Source organism: Hoplias malabaricus, chromosome 2 (genome assembly GCF_029633855.1).
Source record: "Hoplias malabaricus isolate fHopMal1 chromosome 2, fHopMal1.hap1, whole genome shotgun sequence".
Classification (NCBI taxonomy): Eukaryota; Metazoa; Chordata; class Actinopteri; order Characiformes; family Erythrinidae; genus Hoplias; species Hoplias malabaricus.
Window position 1 is genome coordinate 18,061,897 of NC_089801.1, and position 24,874 is coordinate 18,086,770.

General features: G+C 37.3%; 1 protein-coding gene across 4 annotated transcripts; it reads left to right on the plus strand.

The window, feature by feature from the left end:
* The first annotated feature begins 239 nt into the window (after nt 1-239).
* Nucleotides 240-23,953, plus strand: LOC136686097 (E3 ubiquitin-protein ligase TRIM47-like). Of its 4 annotated transcripts, XR_010800283.1 has the most exons (8): nt 240-902; nt 2,038-2,630; nt 3,417-3,503; nt 6,474-6,707; nt 7,569-7,728; nt 8,360-8,419; nt 8,782-9,528; nt 23,801-23,953. XR_010800283.1 is itself a non-coding variant. In XM_066659622.1 (6 exons), exons 1-6 carry the CDS (start codon nt 2,052-2,054, stop codon nt 9,348-9,350), a joined length of 1,689 nt encoding a protein of 562 aa, XP_066515719.1. In that variant the 5' UTR covers nt 1,711-2,051; the 3' UTR covers nt 9,351-9,659. The 4 variants fall into 4 exon arrangements, 2 of the variants coding, with proteins under 2 accessions (XP_066515719.1, XP_066515720.1); XR_010800284.1 differs by lacking the exons at nt 240-902; nt 8,360-8,419; nt 8,782-9,528; nt 23,801-23,953 and adding exons at nt 6,996-7,042; nt 7,274-7,427 and having other exon boundaries at nt 1,711-2,630; nt 7,569-7,705; XM_066659622.1 differs by lacking the exons at nt 240-902; nt 23,801-23,953 and having other exon boundaries at nt 1,711-2,630; nt 8,782-9,659.
* Nucleotides 23,954-24,874: the final 921 nt, after the last annotated feature.

Consider the following 24,874-nt stretch of genomic DNA (forward strand, 5'->3'; position numbering starts at 1 on the left):
CCGGAATCACTGGGTGCAAGGCAGAAACACACCAGTCCCTCACAGGGTGATACACACACACACACACACACTGAGTCGCCAATCCACGTACCAACTCCTCACAGACATTCACATGGAGTGTGGCTCAAACGCCAGTCTCCAGGTCCCTGGAGCTGTGTGACTGCAACACTACCTGCCCCACCACCGTGCTGCCTGAAGGGCTATCAATTTATTTTTGTATAGTTCATTAATTCCGTTTAATTTATTTCAGAAATATACCATATGTACAAATATTTGAGGACAAATTTGTAATGAATGGATTCTACATTAAGTTGCACTCTGTGCCTTAAGAATTGAGGTGAGGCCCCTACAGTCCAGTTTCCATGCCTTAAAAATTATGGTGTGAGGGGCTTGGCGTAACCACAAACATCACATTGACCCTGACACCCTGCTCATCAACACAAGCTTTTAGAAACAGCTCCATATCAGCCCTGTTTTCAAAAAACAAATAAAAAGGGTTCTTTAGCCTCTGGGTCATCTCCAGAGCCTTTACGACAACTACATATCTCTAAGCCAGCGACGTGCTTGAGTCGTGCTTAAAATGTTCTTCCATGCTCACTTGGAGCTGTACGGTCCACTTGGAGCTGCCTCCGGCCTGCAGAGATACCCTTCTCCCTGCTCAGGCAAGCCCTGGAACGTTTTGATTCATTTTTCGGAACCGACACCAAGTGAATGATTTGAAGAAAATTACGAAACAGAAATTATATGTATAAGATTAATAGAAAATGGCATATTAAAAATTTTATTTTCTAGCTCAATATACTGACTAATCGCATTTGTTGTGCAGGTACGAGTGGATCAGACACAGCAGTACTGCTGGAGTTGTCGAAATGTGCTGTTCTGCGCATGCTCAGACCCAAAATGTAATGTCTTCATTTGTTTTTCATGTTAAATCTGATTTTCTCGGGTGCATTACACAGTCTTAATTTACTGTTATTGTTTGCTTGAGTGTTCCAAAACTGTACAAGCGAATTAAATGTGAAAATATACAAAACCATTTCTTATCACCGTAGTAATCTTATAAGTTATTTATTAAGGGATTTGGGCTGTGCATATCTCCTGCTTATACTTCTTTAGGCAGCATTTTCTGATACATTACATTTATCTCACCTACTGTTTTATTTAAACAACTGTACTAGTACTGTATGGCAGCACATTTCCACAAGGTAGCACAACTCATCAGAACACTGGTCTGGGAGGAGTCCGTCAAATAAAATATGCAGCTAACAGTGTCCTGTGTGCACTGATGAAGGACTAGGGAATGACCAAAACAAATTGTTTAGCAATCACTAAAACTCGCACTGCAGAACAAAGAAAGAAGTGACAGTATAGTCTCTTCTTATAGTCTCTCTGTCTCTCTCTTTTTCTTTCTCTCACACTACTGAAGGCAGTAATATGTGCTGCTTTGCAGCTCTGTGCATGCTCAAGCTCAAAATTTTTAAAAAATGTTTTCTGGTGTTTTACAGCCTTTTTTATGTACTTCTGTCTCTCTTTCCCTCCTTCTCCTCTCTCTCTCTCTCTCTCTCTCTCTCTCTCTCTCACCTCAGCTCACGCATTTGTCATAGTAAAATTAATCATCATAAAGGTTTTTTATGCAAAAGATACCATGAATATCTAATTATCTACCTAATAAATATTACCATATAAAGATTATATCCACATAAAGCCTACATATTCAAAGCAAATGCAATGGTTGTGTATGTCAGGATATTACAGACTACACTTTACAACATGAACATTACTCACAGGTCCTTAGTTTAAGCAACGATTTATTTTTCTTTTGACCAGCAGATGTCGCTAAAACCGCTCTATATAACATCGAATACATCACACAGAACATTTTTTAAAAATTCTCTCTCTCGCTCTCTCTCTCTCTCATCCCAACCACACCCACTGAAGCAGGAAGTCTTGCAGTTCAGAGAAAACAAAAACTTGTCTATCTGCCTCTCCCTCTGTTTCTCTCCCTTTCTCACTCTCTCTCTCTCTGTCTCTGAGCAGTCCTGAGCAGGACGATGGCAGAGGCCAGTGTTTTATTAGATCAGGACCAGTTGGTCTGTCCAGTGTGTCTGGATCTGCTGAAAGATCCAGTGGGTATTCCCTGTGGACACAGTTTCTGTATGGTGTGTATTAACGACTGCTGGGATCAGGAGGATCAGACAGGGGTCTACAGCTGCCCCCAGTGCAGAGAGACCCTCAGTTTGAGGCCTGCTCTACGCACAAACATCTTCATAGCTGAAATACTGGAGAAACTGAAGAAGACGCCGCTGCAGATGACGCCTCCTGCTGGACCCGGAGACGTGGAGTGTGATTTCTGCACCGGGAGAAAACTCAAAGCAGTACAGTCCTGCCTTGTGTGTCTGGTCTCATTGTGTGAAGCCCACCTCAAACCCCACCGTGAGGTTCCTGCTCTGAGAAAACACAAGCTGGTCAAAGCCTCCTCACAGCTCCAAGAGAACGTCTGCTCTCAGCACGACAAGCTGATGGAGATCTACTGCCGCACAGACCACAGCTGCGTCTGCTATCTGTGTACAATGCACGAGCATAAAGGCCACGACACGGTCGCTGCTGTCGCAGAGAGAACCCACAGACAGGTCAGAATCTGTACTGCTTGTTGTTGAAAATCATACTGAATCTTGAGCTAATATTAATCCAGCAAATTATGCAGAGGCACTCCAACAGGTTGAGACCTGCGCAGAGCTTTTAAAAAAACAGGATTAACTGTTACTATTAAACAGCTTGCACTGCAGTGAAAACACTAAGTGATATCCTGAGCTGCCCTTACAGTTGCTGAGTGTAATTCATTTTTACAGTACTCTCCTAAACCAAGTCAAAGGGATCGGGTCACCCTCCTCCAACAGTTACATAGTTCAGATGCTGAGCCTGGAGTGGCAGCGACATAGACTCTGTCCTCCATGTTAGAGCTCAGTGGAGCAACACAATGATTTTAAGCTGTAATTTTAAGGTAAACATACTACCTAGTCTTGCTTTAAAGGGACAAGTTTTACATTTTAAAAGCAAAATGAAACAAAAAAGTATATTTCCCAAAAAAAAAAAGTAATAACCTGAGTAGATTTGCAGAGCAATTCACACAACGTACTTACAACATACTCAGCGTCCATCGAACAGAACAGCTAAAAGTGTGTAGCACACATTTCTGAATTTTGTGGATCATTCTGGTGTCAAATAAACAGCTAAAACTCAGAAGTGGGAGGTGTAAGCAGCAGTAACATATTAAATTATACCCATAACAGTACAGGAATTTAATGACTAAAATATATGCTACAGAATTAGCAGCTAGTGTTAGCAGCCACAGATTTAGCAGCAACAGACCTAAAATAACTAATTACAATATTAAATATAATTTTGTGTGTATACAGAGTGAGGCACAGGTGAGATTTCAGGAGGCTCTCCAGGCGAAGGAGGAGAAACTGGTGGAGCTAAAGAATGGAGCAGAGACTCTAAAGGTGAGACATGAGCAGTGAGCTGCAGATGTGGACTCTGGAATAAAGTGTGGATTAAAGCCAAGTTTAAGCCACGACTAACATCTGTGTAACATTCGTTGTCACGTTGTTGTAGGAAACAATTTTATTACTTTATGTTTGTGGACAAATATCCTTAAATGATGATTAGTTAAAATTAAGCATTTATATGAATGATTAACCAGCATTAACTGTATGTAGCATTTACACATGTAAGTAAACATTTTAGATTCTGCACACTAACTGGCATGATGACTCACGTGATATTTACACCTTCTTAATTCTTAAACCTCTAACCTTGAACAGATGTGCACTATAGGCTTTTAGCATGCTCACATTAATCACAAGTGTAGGGGCACAGGGATGACCCTGAAGTGCATTACTGTCTCCCTAAATTTTCCTCCAGGAGAAGGAGGCATGGGAAGAAAAGCTCCATTGTCAAGACTGGATGTGATGAATGTTTTTGGGGTCAAGGGATGCATGTGAAACTTACATGTGAAAGAGCTGAGTAATAACATGTGAAAATATGCATATTAATATATGCTAATCAGCCAGAAACGCCTCACCAGCAGGGGGTACGTTATATGGGGTATAACTGTGGAGTCAGATCTTGGAGAGGTCAGAGCTTTACTTGGAAAGGGCATTAGACTGTTTTCATGTATTGTTCTCCTGGATCCAGTATTGTTAAATAAATACTTTGATTTGCTTTGAACTTCACTCGACTGGTTTCTGCGACTCTTCCGGAACGAACACATCTCCCCAAAGAGGGAGGGTGTATTTTGGACCTTTTGGATATTTTTTAAATGTTAATTACTTAGAGAACGGTCCAAAAGAACATTTTAATCTTCAACGTCAAGTTAGGTTTCAGGGCTGTGAGTGCTTAAAGAGAAATACAACATAACAGAAAATTATAAAGATGATAAACATGCTTTTATTGTGATTGTATATCTAAATGTTTCCTCCGCATGCTAATGCAGTTAGCCATCTCCTAAGTTTGGACACATTTGCACCTTAAGTGATCAGTAACAGCAAAAATAAGTCAGTTACTCCCATGATTACAGTCATGAACTACACCTTTTAATGGGCATGAACACAAACACTTGTGTTTCTGCAGTGGTCTCACTTAGAGATGAAGATTTCAAAGTGCGCTGTGTTCTATGAAAGACGCAGCAGGGGGAATAGATGGTATAGAGCTAAAAGTGATAAACCACCTGCATTTACTATTGATGGAGAGATGATTAGAGTGTACGAAAGGCATGAAATTTATAGTTATTTAGGACATCAGTTTAATGTTGCTGGAGAATGGGAGAAGCAAATAAAGGACATTGTAAAAAGCTTCACCTCCAGGTTGGACTTAATAAGTTCCTCACCTTTACCTGTAGTTATGAAACTGCAAGCTGTTCACGAAGTTGCACTGGTTAATGTGCAGCACTTGTTTGCTAACATTCACATACCAAAATGTACTTTGGATGAGATGAATAATAAAACAGTGGATGTGGTGAGGAAGTGGATAGGTTTAAATTCTCATTCAACAAGATGTGTTTTGTTTCATAACAGAAGGGAAGGTGGACTAGGGGTCCCAAATATTGAGTGGATCTATGTACCAACTAGGATTTGTCATTTGCTGCGGCTGTTGAATAATGACGATTTAGCAGTTCAACAGCTGCCTCAAGCTTCACTTATTTTAGATTTTACTAAGCGTAAGATCCCGAATGCAGCAGAAGGAGAAGATCATTTTCTGGGATTTAGGAAGAAGCTGAATGGGAAGCTGGATGTGAATGTGAGTGGATTTGGAGTACGATCAGACTGGCCTGATTTAAATGATCTCTGTAACAGGGCTCATATACAGCTGAGTTGGAGGGATAGTAGAGGTCAGTTAGTAAAGGTTAGTGATGAACTGATACAAGATTCAAATGTCTGTGTGAAGGCAGAGATGGAAGACAATGGGATATTTAAGAAACTGAATATGGATCACTGTAGAACTGAGATTTTGAATGTCTTTCAGTCTCGGTTGCGACAGCACTGGATGGAGCTACGTTTACAAGGCAAATTAGCATGTTTGCCCTTTGTGGATCAGTCAGTGTCTCATGTTGTGTTGGGAAGCTCTGAACTTGATGAACAGTTCTTTAGCTTTGTAGTTAAAACTCGCCTCCAAGTGTTACCAACAAAGTATAATCTGTCTCTTTGGTATCAGTTACAGCATAAACCTTATTGTTTATTGCACAATAATCAAGAGGCTGAATCTGTAGCACACATCATGAACGGTTGTCCAGCTCTTAAAGGACTTTATATTCTTAGACATGACCGAATTGTACATTTATTAAGTAAGGAGTTTGTATCTATGTGTCGTTCAAGAAAGGTAATTCATGTGAATGAAAGGGTTAAGGTAGAGTGGTTTTTATCTTTGAACCAGGAGAGGTCACAGGTCGTTTTTAGTAACTGTCCAAATTCTCCTGACATTGTTCTGATTAATGAAGGGAGGAGGAGTGTGATGATTGTGGAAGTTGGATGTTCTTACGATGGATATATGGAGTTGTGTTACACCTCTAAAGTCCTAAAGTATCAGCCACTGATGGAGATTCTTAATGAGAGTGGCTACTCCTGTAAAGTAGTTGCCTTGGTGTTTGGAAGTTTAGGGCACGTTCACAGGCTGTGTGTGCGTGGCCTATGGATTGTAGGACTGGGAAAGAAGAAGGCCAAGCACATAGTGAAGTATTGTTCTGTTTCTGCAGTTATAGGGAGTCTGTTTATCTGGAGAAGACGCTGTCATCTGTCTCCATGAGAAATGCATACTGTGAATTTAATTATGAACTGTGCAATGACTCTGAACCATTATTTGGGTTTTATATGATATTGTATTTTATATGTTAAATCCAAATAAAGTATTATAAATGTGTGTGTGTGTGTGTGTGTGTGTGTGTGTGTGTGTGTGTGTGTGTGTGTGTGTCTTAACAGATCTGTGCTCAGACGGCGGTGGAGGACAGTGGGAGGATGTTCACTGAACTGACTGAGTCCATTGGGAGAAGATGCTCTGAGGTAAAAGAGCTGATCCGAGCTCAGGAAAAGACTGAACTGATTCAAACTGAAGAACTCATTCAGCAGCTGGAGATGGAGATCTCTGATCTAAAGAGGAGACGAGCGGAGCTAGAGCAGCTCTCCCACTCAGAGGATCACATCCAGTTCCTCCAGGTAACACACACTGAGCCACAGAGGAACCAGCTCCTCTGAAAATTAATTTAAACGTTTACTAAAGAACCCATAAATAAGACCCTTCATCTCTCTGTGAGTGCTCTTGCCAGTTGTGTCAGCAGAAAAGTTGATACCTCATTGCAGAGAACTGAGAAGTTAATTATAAGTAGCAGTTACATTAAAGGCAAAGTTTAAAGGAGCAATCTGTAATACTGACACCAAGCATTTAAAATCGGAACTATAATACAGTTTCAAAACAGTTGAGAGTGCTGTCTACCTCCTCCTCAGACGTGAAGCTCGAGCAGGTGCCAGTTTGAGGAAAACTGAACGAACAGGTAAGAGACAAGTTTAAGAACTATGGACCATAATCGCTAAGAAGAATGTGCCATAATCTTCACATTTACAAAGAAAAGTTTTCATCGTTTCATTAAGACATCTACCTACACAAGAAAAAGACAAAAAAGTGAATGAGGGCCACCATTTCCTTGCATTTAAAAGCCTTTACTGTCCAAATCCATCGCTGGTGTGACTTATCGATTTTCCTTTCCACCAAAAATGTTGTTCAGGAGGCAGATCTTATCCACAATGTTCTTAGTCAAACATATCGTTCCACCTTACATGTGTCCGAGTTTCATTGGTGCTGTTCGCCAGCTTCTTGGATTCTCTGTTCCACGTTAGGAGCCGAAGCCAGCGCAATGATGCTGAGACTTTAAATTTAAGGTAAAATAATATTACATAGTGTTTAGTGTTAAACATAGCATTTAAAACTTAGTGAGTGAGACAACAATAATTGTCGGTGAGTCTCTAAGGCCAGATCTGAGACTGATCAAACTGTCTTTGATTTTTTTTCTCTCTCTGTAGGGTTCTCTGTCTCTCTGCAGCTTTCCTGAGTCTGAGGAACTGTCCAAGATCCTCGTGCATCAGCGTCTCTCATTCAGTGGAGTGAACAAATTACTCAGTGATCTGAAAGAGAGAATCGAGCAAATCTGCAGCGAGGAATTCTGCAAAATCCCTCCACAGAGTTAGTTTTACATCATTGTCATTTTTACAGATTGAAATAATTAAATTTCATGGATTTTTGCTGGGTGACATGGTTCCATGCTTCCAAGCTCCAGGGGCCTGGAGGTTGTGGGTTCGATTCCCGCTCTGGGTGACTGTCTGTGAGGAGTGTAGTGTGTTCTCCCTGTGTCCACGTGGGTTTCCTCCGGGTGACTGTCTGTGAGGAGTTGGTGTGTTCTCCCTGTGTCCGTGTGGGTTTCCTCCGGGTGCTCCGGTTTCCACCCACAGTCCAAAAACACACATTGCAGGTGGATTGGTGATCCAAAAATCCGAAGGTGTGAGTGAGTGTGTATCTGTGTCTCTGTGTTGCCCTGAGAAGGACTGGTGCCCCCTCCAGGATGTGTTCCTGCCTTGCTCAATGATTCCAGGTAGGCTCTGGACCCACCGCGACCCTAAAATAGAAACAAACTTCACTTCAGTACTAACATCTGCAAACGGGCCCAACTGTGGTTAAAAGGAGAGAATTACGAAGAGTGTGAGAGAAAGAGATGGAGAGAGAAATATGAGTGTGTTTGCTGAGCATTTGCTGCTTCTCTGTTTGGTTGAGAATGTGAGTTTAATTCACGTCTGTTGGATGTGTTCTGTTTCCACAGCTGCTGCAGTTCGATTAATTTTACCCTTTATTCCAGAGACCAGAGAAGACTTTCTCCAGTGTATGTACATCACACACACACACACACACATTATATTATGTTATGTTATATTATAAAAGATTAAAAAAGTTTACTCTAGGTGTTTATCTCTCTTACAAAAATACAAGAAATTACTAACAGTTTATTTGTAATCAGTTCATACTACTGTTATAAATTTAATTCAGTTGTGTTGATCCTACATTGAATTTATTTAATGTAAATTTAAATATCCATTAATAAAAGCTTATTTCTTAAAAAGAGGCAATGCGATTAATCATTGCAAATCGCTCAAAGAGTGAAGTAACTACAGTTCTGAAACAAACATATTGTTCCTACATACAGGGTTTAATAAAACATTTCCTTCTTCTTCTCACATGTTTCAGATTGGTGTCAGCTGAGTCTGGATCCCAACACAGGGCACAATAGCCTCACTCTGTCTGAGAATAACAGAGTGGTGAAGAGAGGTTATAAGTGTAATACGCAGCGTTACTTTAAACATCCAGAGAGATTTGACTCTTATAACCAGGTGCTGTGTGTGGAGAGTGTGAGTGGACGTTGTTATTGGGAGGTTGAGTGCACTGGTTGGGTGTCAGTATCAGTGTCATATAAAGACATTGGAAGGAAAGGTGGTGGTTATGAATGTAGGTTTGGATTCAATGAACAGTCTTGGAGTCTGTGGTGTTCTTCCCCTTTCTCTTTCTGGCATAAAAGTATTCAGGCTATTCTCTCAATCCATGCATCCTCCAGAATTGGAGTGTATGTGGATCATGGAAGAGGAACTCTGTCCTTCTACAGTGTCTCTGACACAATGACCCCCATACACACCATCCACACCACCTTCACTCAGCCGCTCTACACTGGGTTTGAGCTTAGTACGAACTCATCGGCTAAACTTTGTGACTCTTTAGACACCATAAGTAAAGCAGGGTTGTTATGGATCAGGAATGAATAAGACTGTAATTTCTTTCTTCAGTTTTACTGTTTTGATTTTCTGTTTCTCTTTAGATTCTCTTGTGATTTCATTTTGATTTTGAAAAAAGTGATTTGAATGGTTTAATGATGAAGTGTGGGAACAGGACGTGTAAATAAGAAATCGTTTGTACTATGATCTGTTTCTTTTATTTTTATGGGTTTTTCTGACTGAAGTCAAGCCAGCCTCCACTTGGAAAAGCTTGGTCAAGCCAGCCCCCACTTAGATTTGGTGGAACGTCGTATTCTGAACATTACGGTAATAGCGTGCAGAGGAACAAATTTCTAAATAAAAGCCAAAAGTCAATGACAGGAAATGTATGTAATAATAAATAATTTTCTAAACAAATAATAAATGGATAAACAACAAATATTTGCTATTTTGTGGAAATGATGAAGATTTTAGGACATGACTCTCAAGTCACTCTGATGTGCCATTTAAAAAAAAGGCCCTTTGTGTAGTCCTATGTCTGTAAATTTATTTCCAAATTTAAATAATTATTAAAAAGAAACCTTTAGTTTGCACAGAACAATTTGACTTCATAATCATAGTACCACACCTGATTATGTCACTCACTTAATATGAAGTCATTCTGATGTGTCATTTCAAAATAAAGGCCCTTTGAATTGTCCCATTTCTGTAAATTTAATTTCAAATGTAAATAATTATTAAAAAGAAACCTTTAGTTTGCACAGAACAATTTCACTTCATAATCATAGTACCACACCTGATTATGTCACTCACTTAATATGAAGTCATTCTGATGTATCATTCCAAAATAAAGGCCCTTTGAATTGTCCCATGTCTGTAAAATTAATTTCAAATTTAAATAATTATTAAAAGGAAACCTTTAGTTTGCACAGAACAATTTCACTTCATAATCATAGTACAACACCTGATTATGTCACTCATGTAATATGAAGTCATTCTGATGTGTCATTTCAAAATAAAGGCCATTTGAATTGTCCCATTTCTGTAAATTGAATTCCAAATTTAAATAATTATTAAAAAGAAACCTTTAGTTTGCACAGAACAACTTCACTTCATAATCATAGTACAACACCTGATTATGTCACTCATGTAATATGAAGTCATTCTGATGTGTCATTTCAAAATAAAAGCCCATTGAATTGTCCCATTTCTGTAAATTAATTTCCAAATTTAAATAATTATTAAAAAGAAACCTTTAGTTTGCACAGAACAATTTCACTTCATAATCATAGTACCACATCTGATTATGTCACTCACTGAATATCAAGTCATTCTGATGTGTCATTTCAAAATAAAGGCCCTTTGAATTGTCCCATTTCTGTAAATTTATTTCCAAATTTAAATAATTATTAAAAAGAAACCTTTAGTTTGCACAGAACAATTTCACTTCATAATCATAGTACCACACCTGATTATGTCACTCACTTCATATGAAGTCATTCTGATGTGTCATTTCAAAATAAAAGCCCATTGAATTGTCCCATTTCTGTAAATTTTTTTCCAAATTTAAATAATTATTAAAAGGAAACCTTTAGTTTGCACAGAACAATTTCACTTCATAATCATAGTACCACACCTTATTATGTCACTCACTTCATATGAAGTCATTCTGATGTGTCATTTCAAAATAAAAGCTCTTTGAATTGTCCCATTTCTGTAAATTTATTTCCAAAATTTAGATCATTATTAAAAAGAAACCTTTAGATTGCACAGACCAATTTCATTTCATAGTCATAGTACAACACCTGATTATGTCACTCATGTAATATGAAGTCATTCTGATGTGTCATTTCAAAATAAAGGCCCTTTGAATTGTTCCATTTTTGTAAATTAATTTCCAAATTTAAATAATTATTAAAAAGAAACCTTTAGTTTGCACAGAACAATTTCACTTCATAATCATAGTACCACATCTGATTATGTCACTCACTGAATATCAAGTCATTCTGATGTGTCATTTCAAAATAAAGGCCCTTTGAATTGTCCCATTTCTGTAAATTTATTTCCAAATTTAAATAATTATTAAAAAGAAACCTTTAGTTTGCACAGAACAATTTCACTTCATAATCATAGTACCACACCTGATTATGTCACTCACTTCATATGAAGTCATTCTGATGTGTCATTTCAAAATAAAAGCCCATTGAATTGTCCCATTTCTGTAAATTTATTTCCAAATTTAAATAATTATTAAAAGGAAACCTTTAGTTTGCACAGAACAATTTCACTTCATAATCATAGTACCACACCTGATTATGTCACTCACTTCATATGAAGTCATTCTGATGTGTCATTTCAAAATAAAAGCTCTTTGAATTGTCCCATTTCTGTAAATTTATTTCCAAAATTTAGATCATTATTAAAAAGAACCCTTTAGATTGCACAGACCAATTTCATTTCATAGTCATAGTACAACACCTGATTATGTCACTCACTTCATATGAAGTCATTCTGATGTGTCATTTCAAAATAAAAGCTCTTTGAATTGTCCCATTTCTGTAAATATAATTTCAAATGTAAATAATTATTAAAAAGAAACCTTTAGTTTGCACAGAAAAACTTCACTTCATAATCATAGTACCACACCTGATTATGTCACTCACTTCATATGAAGTCATTCTGATGTGTCATTTCAAAATAAAAGCTCTTTGAATTGTCCCATTTCTGTAAATTTATTTCCAAAATTTAGATCATTATTAAAAAGAAACCTTTAGATTGCACAGACCAATTTCATTTCATAGTCATAGTACAACACCTGATTATGTCACTCACTTCATATGAAGTCATTCTGATGTGTCATTTCAAAATAAAAGCTCTTTGAATTGTCCCATTTCTGTAAATTTAATTCCAAAATTTAGATCATTATTAAAAAGAAACCTTTAGATTGCACAGAACAATTTCACTTCATAGTCATAGTACAACACCTGATTATGTCACTCATGTAATATGAAGTCATTCTGATGTGTCATTTCAAAATAAAGGCCCTTTGAATTGTCCCGTTTCTGTAAATTAATTTCCAAATTTAAATAATTATTAAAAAGAAACCTTTAGTTTGCACAGAACAATTTCACTTCATAGTCATAGTACAACACCTGATTATGTCACTCACTTCATATGAAGTCATTCTGATGTGTCATTTCAAAATAAAGGCCCTTTGAATTGTCCCATTTCTGTAAATTAATTTCCAAATTTAAATAATTATTAAAAAGAAACCCTTAGTTTGCACAGAACAATTTCACTTCATAATCATAGTACCACACCTGATTATGTCACTCACTTCATATGAAGTCATTCTGATGTGTCATTTCAAAATAAAGGCCCTTTGAATTGTCCCATTTCTGTAAATTTATTTCCAAATTTAAATAATTATTAAATGTGAACCATTAGTTTGCACAGAACAATTTCACTTCATAATCATAGTACCACACCTGATTATGTCACTCACTTCATATGAAGTCATTCTGATGTGTCATTTCAAAATAAAAGCTCTTTGAATTGTCCCATTTCTGTAAATTTAATTCCAAAATTTAGATCATTATTAAAAAGAAACCTTTAGATTGCACAGAACAATTTCACTTCATAATCATAGTACCACACCTGATTATGTCACTCATTAAATATAAAGTCATTCTGATGTGTTATTTCAAAATAAAAGCTCTTTGAATTGTCCCATTTCTGTAAATTTAATTTCAAATGTAAATAATTATTAAAAAGAAACCTTTAGTTTGCACAGAACAACTTCACTTCATAATCATAGTACCACACCTGATTATGTCACTCACTTCATATGAAGTCATTCTGATGTGTCATTTCAAAATAAAAGCCCATTGAATTGTCCCATATCTGTAAATTTAATTCCACATTTAAATAATTATTAAAAGGAAACCTTTAGTTTGCACAGAACAATTTCACTTCATAATCATAGTACCACACCTGATTATGTCACTCACTTAATATGAAGTCATTCTGATGTATCATTCCAAAATAAAGGCCCTTTGAATTGTCCCATGTCTGTAAAATTAATTTCAAATTTAAATAATTATTAAAAGGAAACCTTTAGTTTGCACAGAACAATTTCACTTCATAATCATAGTACAACACCTGACTATGTCACTCATGTAATATGAAGTCATTCTGATGTGTCATTTCAAAATAAAGGCCATTTGAATTGTCCCATTTCTGTAAATTTAATTCCAAATTTAAATAATTATTAAAAAGAAACCTTTAGTTTGCACAGAACAACTTCACTTCATAATCATAGTACCACACCTGATTATGTCACTCACTTAATATGAAGTCATTCTGATGTGTCATTTCAAAATAAAAGCCCATTGAATTGTCCCATTTCTGTAAATTTATTTCCAAATTTAAATAATTATTAAAAGGAAACCTTTAGTTTGCACAGAACAATTTCACTTCATAATCATAGTACCACACCTGATTATGTCACTCACTTCATATGAAGTCATTCTGATGTGTCATTTCAAAATAAAAGCTCTTTGAATTGTCCCATTTCTGTAAATTTAATTCCAAATTTATATCATTATTAAATGTGAACCATTAGTTTGCACAGAACAATTTCACTTCATAATCATAGTACCACACCTGATTATGTCACTCACTGAATATGAAGTCATTCTGGTGTGCCATTTTAAAAAAGAACTATTGTAAATGATCACATTTCAGCTATATTCACTCCGGATGTTGGAATTGTTATTAAAAGGAATCCTCCAGTTTGCACACACCACTTTCACTTTATAATGAAAGTACACCCCCTAAATATATGTCTCTCACTTAATATCAAGTCATTCTTGTGTGCCATTTCAGATTAGGACCACTGTAATCAATCAGATTTAAATTATATTCACTGTAGATGTTGAGATTGTTAATAAAAGGAATCCTCCAGTTTGTAAACACTACTTTCACTTCATAATGATAGTACAGCACATGCAAGCATCAATCATTTAATGTCATACTATTGTAGTGTGTCTAATTTGTTCATCCACTCATTACATCCAGATCACATTACTGATATAATGCACGACGCGGTTCCTCAGCGCCTTCAAGAGTAGTCGACTCATGTACCGAGTGATTACTCCAGTGTGAATCGAAGGAACTGGCGTTAGAAGCGTGCTGGAGTCACCCCCTCGCTGGTGGATTACCCCTTCAGGTCCGGGGAATTTTTTTGGGGGGGTTAAGGGTGGGGGCTGTTAGCCTCCGACTTCAGGACAAGGGAAGTGAGGCTAACAGGGGCGCACCTCTGGGGGATCCATGGTTAAAGAAATCCCTCAAGAGTTCGCCCATCAGACCCCCTAAACCCTTAACAGTTCCAGTACAGGACGTCGTTGCAGGGCCCCCTGCCTCCGTGGACGTTGTCGCAGGGCCCCCTGCCTCCGTGGCGTCGTCGCAGGGCCCCCTGCCTCCGTGGACGTCGTCGCAGGGCCTCCTGCCTCCGTGGACGTCGTCGCAGGGCCTCCTGCCTCCGTGGACGTCGTCGCAGGGCCTCCTGTCTCTGTGGACGTCGTCGCAGGGCCTCTTGTCTCCGTGGACGTCATCGCAGGGCCCTCTGCTCCCAAGGATGTCGCTGCACTCCCTCCTGATCTCCAGGAGAAGCTTGCAAGCCTCTTGGCACGTCTGGAGGTCTCCGTGAAGGCGGCACCCGCCGCTCCTGTCTCCGTGAAGGCGGCACCAGCCGCTCCTGTCTCTGTGAAGGCGGCACCAGCCGCTCCTGTCTCCGTGAAGGTGGCACCAGCCGCTCCTGTCTCCGTGAAGGTGGCACCAGCCGCTCCTGGACCCGTGACTGTGGCTCCGGCCGCTTCTGCACCCGTGACTGTGGCTCTGGTCGCTTCAGGTCGTGTCCCCATAACTGTGCCCAGGCTGGTTCCTCAGACTTCCCCTCAGACATTTGCCAGTCCTGGGCATCCCCCAGTTGTTTTGATTCCCATGTCTGTTCCTGTCCTGGTTCCTGTCTTAGTCCTCGTCCCTGTACCTGTGTCTGCCTTTGTCTCTGTTCCCGTCCCTGTCACTGTGTTCGTGTCAGTCCCGGTAAACGTCCTGGTCCCTGTTCCCCTGCCAAGTCTTATCCAGTCCCCTGTTAATCCAGTCCAGTCCACATTTCAGTCTTATGTCTTATCACCTGTCTCTTCACCTGTCTTGTCTTCAGTCCAGTCTCCATTTCAACCCTCTGTCCTGTCTCAAGTCCAGTCTCCTGTCCATTCCCAACACCCAGTCCCGTCACCTGTCCTGCCTCATGTCCAGTCCCCGTATACATCCAGTGTTCAATCAAATGTCCTGTCCCCTGTTCAGTCACTTGTCTTGTCTCCCTTCCAGTCCACTGTCCTGTCCCCTGCTCCTGTCCAATCTTCTGTCTCTGGTTCTGTCCTGTCCTCAGTTATGTCCCCTGTCTCGTCACCAGTCTCTGCTCCTGTCCAGTCCCATTACCCAGTTCTGCCACATGTTCTGTCTCCATTCCAGTCCCCTGTCCTGTCACCTGCCCATGTCCAGTCTTCTGTCCCTAAACCTGTTCAGTCACCTGCTTCTGTCTCCAGTTCCTAGTCTCGTCCAATCCCCGTTCCCATCCATTGTCCTATCCAATGTCAAGCACCCTGTCCAGTTTCCTGCTCCGATCCAGTCTCATGTGTCCTGTCTAGTCCTTTCCAGTCTCAAGTCCTGTCTCCTTTTCCCTTTTTTCAGTCACCCGTTCAGTCCCGTCTGCTCTCCAGTTTTGTCTCCAGTCCGTCCCCCTCTTCATTCCAGTATTTCATCACCCGTCTCTAGTTCTGTCTTGTCCCGTTTCTGTCCTCTGTCTTGTCTCAAGTCTCTTCTCCTGTAGCCTCCCTTTGTCAGCCTCCTGTCCTGTCCTGTGTCCAGTCTCCTATATCCGGTCCGGTCATGTCCCCAGCTCCTGTGTCTGTTCTGTTGTGTCTGTTGTCCTTGTCTCCGCCCATGTCCCGCCTTTGTTCCGCCTCCTTGTCCGCTGTCCTCGTTATCTGTCTCAGGTGTGTCTCGTTTGTATGTAGTATTTAAGTTCCCTTGTGTCACTTCCTGTTATCGGTCATTTGTTTTGCTCTTTCCCAGTCAAGTCATGTCGTTTCGTTTTGTGTTGTTAACTTCCTAGTCAAGACGTTTCGTTTAGTTTCCCAGTCATGTTGTTTCTTCCTTTTTCATAGTCATATGGTGTTGTTTCTCTCCCACTTCAAGTCAGGTTGTTTTTGTTTCCTAGTCGTTTCATTTTGATTCCAAAGTCATGTCGGTTTGTGTAATTCTCATTTGTAGTCATGTCATTTTGTTTTTCTCCCCAAGCCTTGTCATTTCTTTCCTCTAAGTATCGTTGTTTCGCCTCCAGTGTATCTGTGTCTTGTTTCTTAGTTTGGTCTGTCTCTGTTGTTTTCTTCAATTCATTTCATATGTCTAGTTGTTTCCGTAGTTGCCAGTCTTTGTTTTGTTGTATCTTTTGTTTCATTAAAATTACTGTGTTTTAGCAAGTGCGTCCGCCTCCGTCAGTCTGCCCCGCTAATCGTGACATTCACTGAGTGACGCCATAGGAGAAGTACTATTGGTTCCATGAAGAACCATCTTTCGGAATATTTTAAATGTGTAAAAAAAGCCACAGTCACGGGTGGAGAAGCGGCCGGAGCCACAGTCACGGGTGCAGAAGCGGCCGGAGCCACAGTCACGGGTCCAGGAGCGGCTGGTGCCACCTTCACGGAGACAGGAGCGGCTGGTGCCGCCTTCACAGAGACAGGAGCGGCTGGTGCCGCCTTCACGGAGACAGGAGCGGCTGGTGCCGCCTTCACGGAGACAGGAGCGGCGGGTGCCGCCTTCACGGAGACCTCCAGACGTGCCAAGAGGCTTGCAAGCTTCTCCTGGAGATCAGGAGGGAGTGCAGCGACATCCTTGGGAGCAGAGGGCCCTGCGATGACGTCCACGGAGACAAGAGGCCCTGCGACGACGTCCACAGAGACAGGAGGCCCTGCGACGACGTCCACGGAGGCAGGAGGCCCTGCGACGACGTCCACGGAGGCAGGGGGCCCTGCGACGACGCCACGGAGGCAGGGGGCCCTGCGACAACGTCCACGGAGGCAGGGGGCCCTGCAACGACGTCCTGTACTGGAACTGTTAAGGGTTTAGGGGGTTTGATGGGCGAACTCTTGAGGGATTTCTTTAACCATGGATCCCCCAGAGGTGCGCCCCTGTTAGCCTCACTTCCCTTGTCCTGAAGTCGGAGGCTAACAGCCCCCACCCTTAACCCCCCCAAAAAAAATTCCCCGGACCTGAAGGGGTAATCCACCAGCGAGGGGGTGACTCCAGCACGCTTCTAACGCCAGTTCCTTCGATTCACACTGGAGTAATCACTCGGTACATGAGTCGACTACTCTTGAAGGCGCTGAGGAACCGCGTCGTGCATTATATCAGTAATGTGATCTGGATGTAATGAGTGGATGAACAAATTAGACACACTACAATAGTATGACATTAAATGATTGATGCTTGCATGTGCTGTACTATCATTATGAAGTGAAAGTAGTGTTTACAAACTGGAGGATTCCTTTTATTAACAATCTCAACATCTACAGTGAATATAATTTAAATCTGATTGATTACAGTGGTCCTAATCTGAAATGGCACACAAGAATGACTTGATATTAAGTGAGAGACATATATTTAGGGGGTGTACTTTCATTATAAAGTGAAAGTGGTGTGTGCAAACTGGAGGATTCCTTTTAATAACAATTCCAACATCCGGAGTGAATATAGCTGAAATGTGATCATTTACAATAGTTCTTTTTTAAAATGGCACACCAGAATGACTTCATATTCAGTGAGTGACATAATCAGGTGTGGTACTATGATTATGAAGTGAAATTGTTCTGTGCAAACTAATGGTTCACATTTAATAATGATATAAATTTGGAATTAAATTTACAGAAATGGGACAATTCAAAGAGCTTTTATTTTGAAATGACACATCAGAATGACTTCATATGAAGTGAGTGACATAATCAGGTGTGGTACTATGATTATGAAGTGAAATTGTTCTGTGCAAACTAAAGGTTTCCTTTTAATAATTATTTAAATTTGGAAATAAATTTACAGAAATGGGACAATTCAATGGGCTTTTATTTTGAAATGACACATCAGAATGACTTCATATTAAGTGAGTGACATAATCAGGTGTGGTACTATGATTATGAAGTGAAGTTGTTCTGTGCAAACTAAAGGTTTCTTTTTAATAATTATTTAAATTTGGAATTAAATTTACAGAAATGGGACAATTCAAATGGCCTTTATTTTGAAATGACACATCAGAATGACTTCATATTACATGAGTGACATAGTCAGGTGTTGTACTATGATTATGAAGTGAAATTGTTCTGTGCAAACTAAAGGTTTCCTTTTAATAATTATTTAAATTTGAAATTAATTTTACAGACATGGGACAATTCAAAGGGCCTTTATTTTGGAATGATACATCAGAATGACTTCATATTAAGTGAGTGACATAATCAGGTGTGGTACTATGATTATGAAGTGAAATTGTTCTGTGCAAACTAAAGGTTTCCTTTTAATAATTATTTAAATGTGGAATTAAATTTACAGATATGGGACAATTCAATGGGCTTTTATTTTGAAATGACACATCAGAATGACTTCATATGAAGTGAGTGACATAATCAGGTGTGGTACTATGATTATGAAGTGAAGTTGTTCTGTGCAAACTAAAGGTTTCTTTTTAATAATTATTTACATTTGAAATTAAATTTACAGAAATGGGACAATTCAAAGAGCTTTTATTTTGAAATAACACATCAGAATGACTTTATATTTAATGAGTGACATAATCAGGTGTGGTACTATGATTATGAAGTGAAATTGTTCTGTGCAATCTAAAGGTTTCTTTTTAATAATGATCTAAATTTTGGAATTAAATTTACAGAAATGGGACAATTCAAAGAGCTTTTATTTTGAAATGACACATCAGAATGACTTCATATGAAGTGAGTGACATAATCAGGTGTGGTACTATGATTATGAAGTGAAATTGTTCTGTGCAAACTAATGGTTCACATTTAATAATTATTTAAATTTGGAAATAAATTTACAGAAATGGGACAATTCAAAGGGCCTTTATTTTGAAATGACACATCAGAATGACTTCATATGAAGTGAGTGACATAATCAGGTGTGGTACTATGATTATGAAGTGAAATTGTTCTGTGCAAACTAAGGGTTTCTTTTTAATAATTATTTAAATTTGGAAATTAATTTACAGAAATGGGACAATTCAAAGGGCCTTTATTTTGAAATGACACATCAGAATGACTTCATATGAAGTGAGTGACATAATCAGGTGTTGTACTATGACTATGAAGTGAAATTGTTCTGTGCAAACTAAAGGTTTCTTTTTAATAATTATTTAAATTTGGAAATTAATTTACAGAAACGGGACAATTCAAAGGGCCTTTATTTTGAAATGACACATCAGAATGACTTCATATTACATGAGTGACATAATCAGGTGTTGTACTATGACTATGAAGTGAAATTGTTCTGTGCAATCTAAAGGTTTCTTTTTAATAATGATCTAAATTTTGGAATTAAATTTACAGAAATGGGACAATTCAAAGAGCTTTTATTTTGAAATGACACATCAGAATGACTTCATATGAAGTGAGTGACATAATCAGGTGTGGTACTATGATTATGAAGTGAAATTGTTCTGTGCAAACTAAAGGTTTCCTTTTAATAATTATTTAAATGTGGAATTAAATTTACAGATATGGGACAATTCAATGGGCTTTTATTTTGAAATGACACATCAGAATGACTTCATATGAAGTGAGTGACATAATCAGGTGTGGTACTATGATTATGAAGTGAAGTTTTTCTGTGCAAACTAAAGGTTTCTTTTTAATAATTATTTACATTTGAAATTATATTTACAGAAATGGGACAATTCAAAGAGCTTTTATTTTGAAATGACACATCAGAATGACTTCATATGAAGTGAGTGACATAATCAGGTGTTGTACTATGACTATGAAATGAAATTGGTCTGTGCAATCTAAAGGGTTCTTTTTAATAATGATCTAAATTTTGGAAATAAATTTACAGAAATGGGACAATTCAAAGAGCTTTTATTTTGAAATGACACATCAGAATGACTTCATATGAAGTGAGTGACATAATCAGGTGTGGTACTATGATTATGAAGTGAAATTGTTCTGTGCAAACTAAAGGTTTCCTTTTAATAATTATTTAAATTTGGAAATAAATTTACAGAAATGGGACAATTCAATGGGCTTTTATTTTAAAATGACACATCAGAATGACTTCATATGAAGTGAGTGACATAATCAGGTGTGGTACTATGATTATGAAGTGAAATTGTTCTGTGCAAACTAAAGGTTTCTTTTTAATAATTATTTAAATTTGGAAATAAATTTACAGAAATGGGACAATTCAAAGGGCCTTTATTTTGAAATGACACATCAGAATGACTTGATATTCAGTGAGTGACATAATCAGATGTGGTACTATGATTATGAAGTGAAATTGTTCTGTGCAAACTAAAGGTTTCTTTTTAATAATTATTTAAATTTGGAAATTAATTTACAAAAATGGAACAATTCAAAGGGCCTTTATTTTGAAATGACACATCAGAATGACTTCATATTACATGAGTGACATAATCAGGTGTTGTACTATGACTATGAAATGAAATTGGTCTGTGCAATCTAAAGGTTTCTTTTTAATAATGATCTAAATTTTGGAAATAAATTTACAGAAATGGGACAATTCAAAGAGCTTTTATTTTGAAATGACACATCAGAATGACTTCATATGAAGTGAGTGACATAATCAGGTGTGGTACTATGATTATGAAGTGAAATTGTTCTGTGCAAACTAAAGGTTTCCTTTTAATAATTATTTAAATGTGGAATTAAATTTACAGATATGGGACAATTCAATGGGCTTTTATTTTGAAATGACACATCAGAATGACTTCATATGAAGTGAGTGACATAATCAGGTGTGGTACTATGATTATGAAGTGAAGTTTTTCTGTGCAAACTAAAGGTTTCTTTTTAATAATTATTTACATTTGAAATTATATTTACAGAAATGGGACAATTCAAAGAGCTTTTATTTTGAAATGACACATCAGAATGACTTCATATGAAGTGAGTGACATAATCAGGTGTTGTACTATGACTATGAAATGAAATTGGTCTGTGCAATCTAAAGGGTTCTTTTTAATAATGATCTAAATTTTGGAAATAAATTTACAGAAATGGGACAATTCAAAGAGCTTTTATTTTGAAATGACACATCAGAATGACTTCATATGAAGTGAGTGACATAATCAGGTGTGGTACTATGATTATGAAGTGAAATTGTTCTGTGCAAACTAAAGGTTTCCTTTTAATAATTATTTAAATTTGGAAATAAATTTACAGAAATGGGACAATTCAATGGGCTTTTATTTTGAAATGACACATCAGAATGACTTCATATGAAGTGAGTGACATAATCAGGTGTGGTACTATGATTATAAAGTGAAATTGTTCTGTGCAAACTAAAGGTTTCTTTTTAATAATTATTTAAATTTGGAAATAAATTTACAGAAATGGGACAATTCAAAGGGCCTTTATTTTGAAATGACACATCAGAATGACTTGATATTCAGTGAGTGACATAATCAGATGTGGTACTATGATTATGAAGTGAAATTGTTCTGTGCAAACTAAAGGTTTCTTTTTAATAATTATTTAAATTTGGAAATTAATTTACAAAAATGGAACAATTCAAAGGGCCTTTATTTTGAAATGACACATCAGAATGACTTCATATTACATGAGTGACATAATCAGGTGTTGTACTATGACTATGAAATGAAATTGGTCTGTGCAATCTAAAGGTTTCTTTTTAATAATGATCTAAATTTTGGAAATAAATTTACAGAAATGGGACAATTCAAAGAGCTTTTATTTTGAAATGACACATCAGAATGACTTCATATGAAGTGAGTGACATAATAAGTTGTGGTACTATGATTATGAAGTGAAATTGTTCTGTGCAAACTAAAGGTTTCCTTTTAATAATTATTTAAATTTGGAAAAAAATTTACAGAAATGGGACAATTCAATGGGCTTTTATTTTGAAATGACACATCAGAATGACTTCATATGAAGTGAGTGACATAATCAGGTGTGGTACTATGATTATGAAGTGAAATTGTTCTGTGCAAACTAAAGGTTTCTTTTTAATAATTATTTAAATTTGGAAATAAATTTACAGAAATGGGACAATTCAAAGGGCCTTTATTTTGAAATGACACATCAGAATGACTTGATATTCAGTGAGTGACATAATCAGATGTGGTACTATGATTATGAAGTGAAATTGTTCTGTGCAAACTAAAGGTTTCTTTTTAATAATTATTTAAATTTGGAAATTAATTTACAGAAATGGGACAATTCAATGGGCTTTTATTTTGAAATGACACATCAGAATGACTTCATATTACATGAGTGACATAATCAGGTGTTGTACTATGATTATGAAGTGAAGTTGTTCTGTGCAAACTAAAGGTTTCTTTTTAATAATTATTTAAATTTGGAATTCAATTTACAGAAATGGGACAATTCAAATGGCCTTTATTTTGAAATGACACATCAGAATGACTTCATATTACATGAGTGACATAATCAGGTGTTGTACTATGATTATGAAGTGAAATTGTTCTGTGCAAACTAAAGGTTTCCTTTTAATAATTATTTAAATTTGAAATTAATTTTACAGACATGGGACAATTCAAAGGGCCTTTATTTTGGAATGATACATCAGAATGACTTCATATTAAGTGAGTGACATAATCAGGTGTGGTACTATGATTATGAAGTGAAATTGTTCTGTGCAAACTAAAGGTTTCTTTTTAATAATTATTTACATTTGAAATTAAATTTACAGAAATGGGACAATTCAAAGGGCCTTTATTTTGAAATGACACATCAGAATGACTTCATATTAAGTGAGTGACATAATCAGGTGTGGTACTATGATTATGAAGTGAAATTGTTCTGTGCAAACTAAAGGTTTCTTTTTAATAATTATTTAAATTTGGAAATAAATTTACAGACATAGGACTACACAAAGGGCCTTTTTTTTAAATGGCACATCAGAGTGACTTGAGAGTCATGTCCTAAAATCTTCATCATTTCCACAAAATAGCAAATATTTGTTGTTTATCCATTTATTATTTGTTTAGAAAATTATTTATTATTACATACATTTCCTGTCATTGACTTTTGGCTTTTATTTAGAAATTTGTTCCTCTGCACGCTATTACCGTAATGTTCAGAATACGACGTTCCACCAAATCTAAGTGGGGGCTGGCTTGACCAAGCTTTTCCAAGTGGAGGCTGGCTTGACTTCAGTTTTTTCTGGCTGTGTAAACAATATTGTGAGAGACATCTCAAGATCTCATATAAGCAATGAACATTTGTGCTAATATCTGTGCTTATATTACCTGTGTACTTTCACTCTCATGAGTATCAATGTAAAGACAATGACAGATAAATAAACAAATGAATGGCACGTGCAATTTTTATTGTTCTCTTAACTACTAATCATTGACATTTTTATACCAGACACAGACAAATTCTATAAACTAATACCGACTAAGTGTATATTGTTCATTTTTCATTATTATTTAACCTGCTTTTTGTGTTCCGATGATAAACAATAACAGATCTAATGAATTAATGAATTAATTCCCTAATGTTCCTCAGTTTTTTGGGGGTTAGTATTTATGTGTGTGTCTCTTTAAGTACACGTCACGTGCGTGCATGTTCCCGTGACCGAATCCCTGTGTCTGATTGGCTGAAGCGGTCTCTACGTTTACGTGCGCGCCCCGCTCTTCATGTAAGCCATGGAGCGTTTTGATTCACTTTACGGAACCGACACCAATTGAATTAATTGGGAATGTGTCAATCGATTCATTTTTGATTTTTGATTCAGTGCGTAGATCAATAACAGTGAACAAAAAATATATAATCAGTATTTATTAAATAAATGCCTTCTGTATGTTTTTGTATATTTAGAAAATGAATAGGAAAATGCATATTTAAAATATTATATTTGATGTGGAGCATTAAAAACTTATATATAGTCATTGATTATTGTAACGCATATCTGTATTGAGAGTCCTCATTACTCATTTGTATGGAAGCCCGTTTCTGCCACATAATAAAAAAGGCACTATTTTTTATGAATATTTAAGATGCTATCTCAATGTGATAAGATACTATCTCATTATTTCAAGTATCTCAATATAATGAGATAGTATCTAAAAATAATGAGATATTATTTCACCATATTGACTTATTTTCTCAAAATGATATACTATGGCGGAAACGAGTTTCCATATATTTGTATTTCTACTTGTAAATTATAAAAAGGAAAAACAGCTTCAGTTCAATTGTGGCACGGGAATCGATTCGTGTGATTCG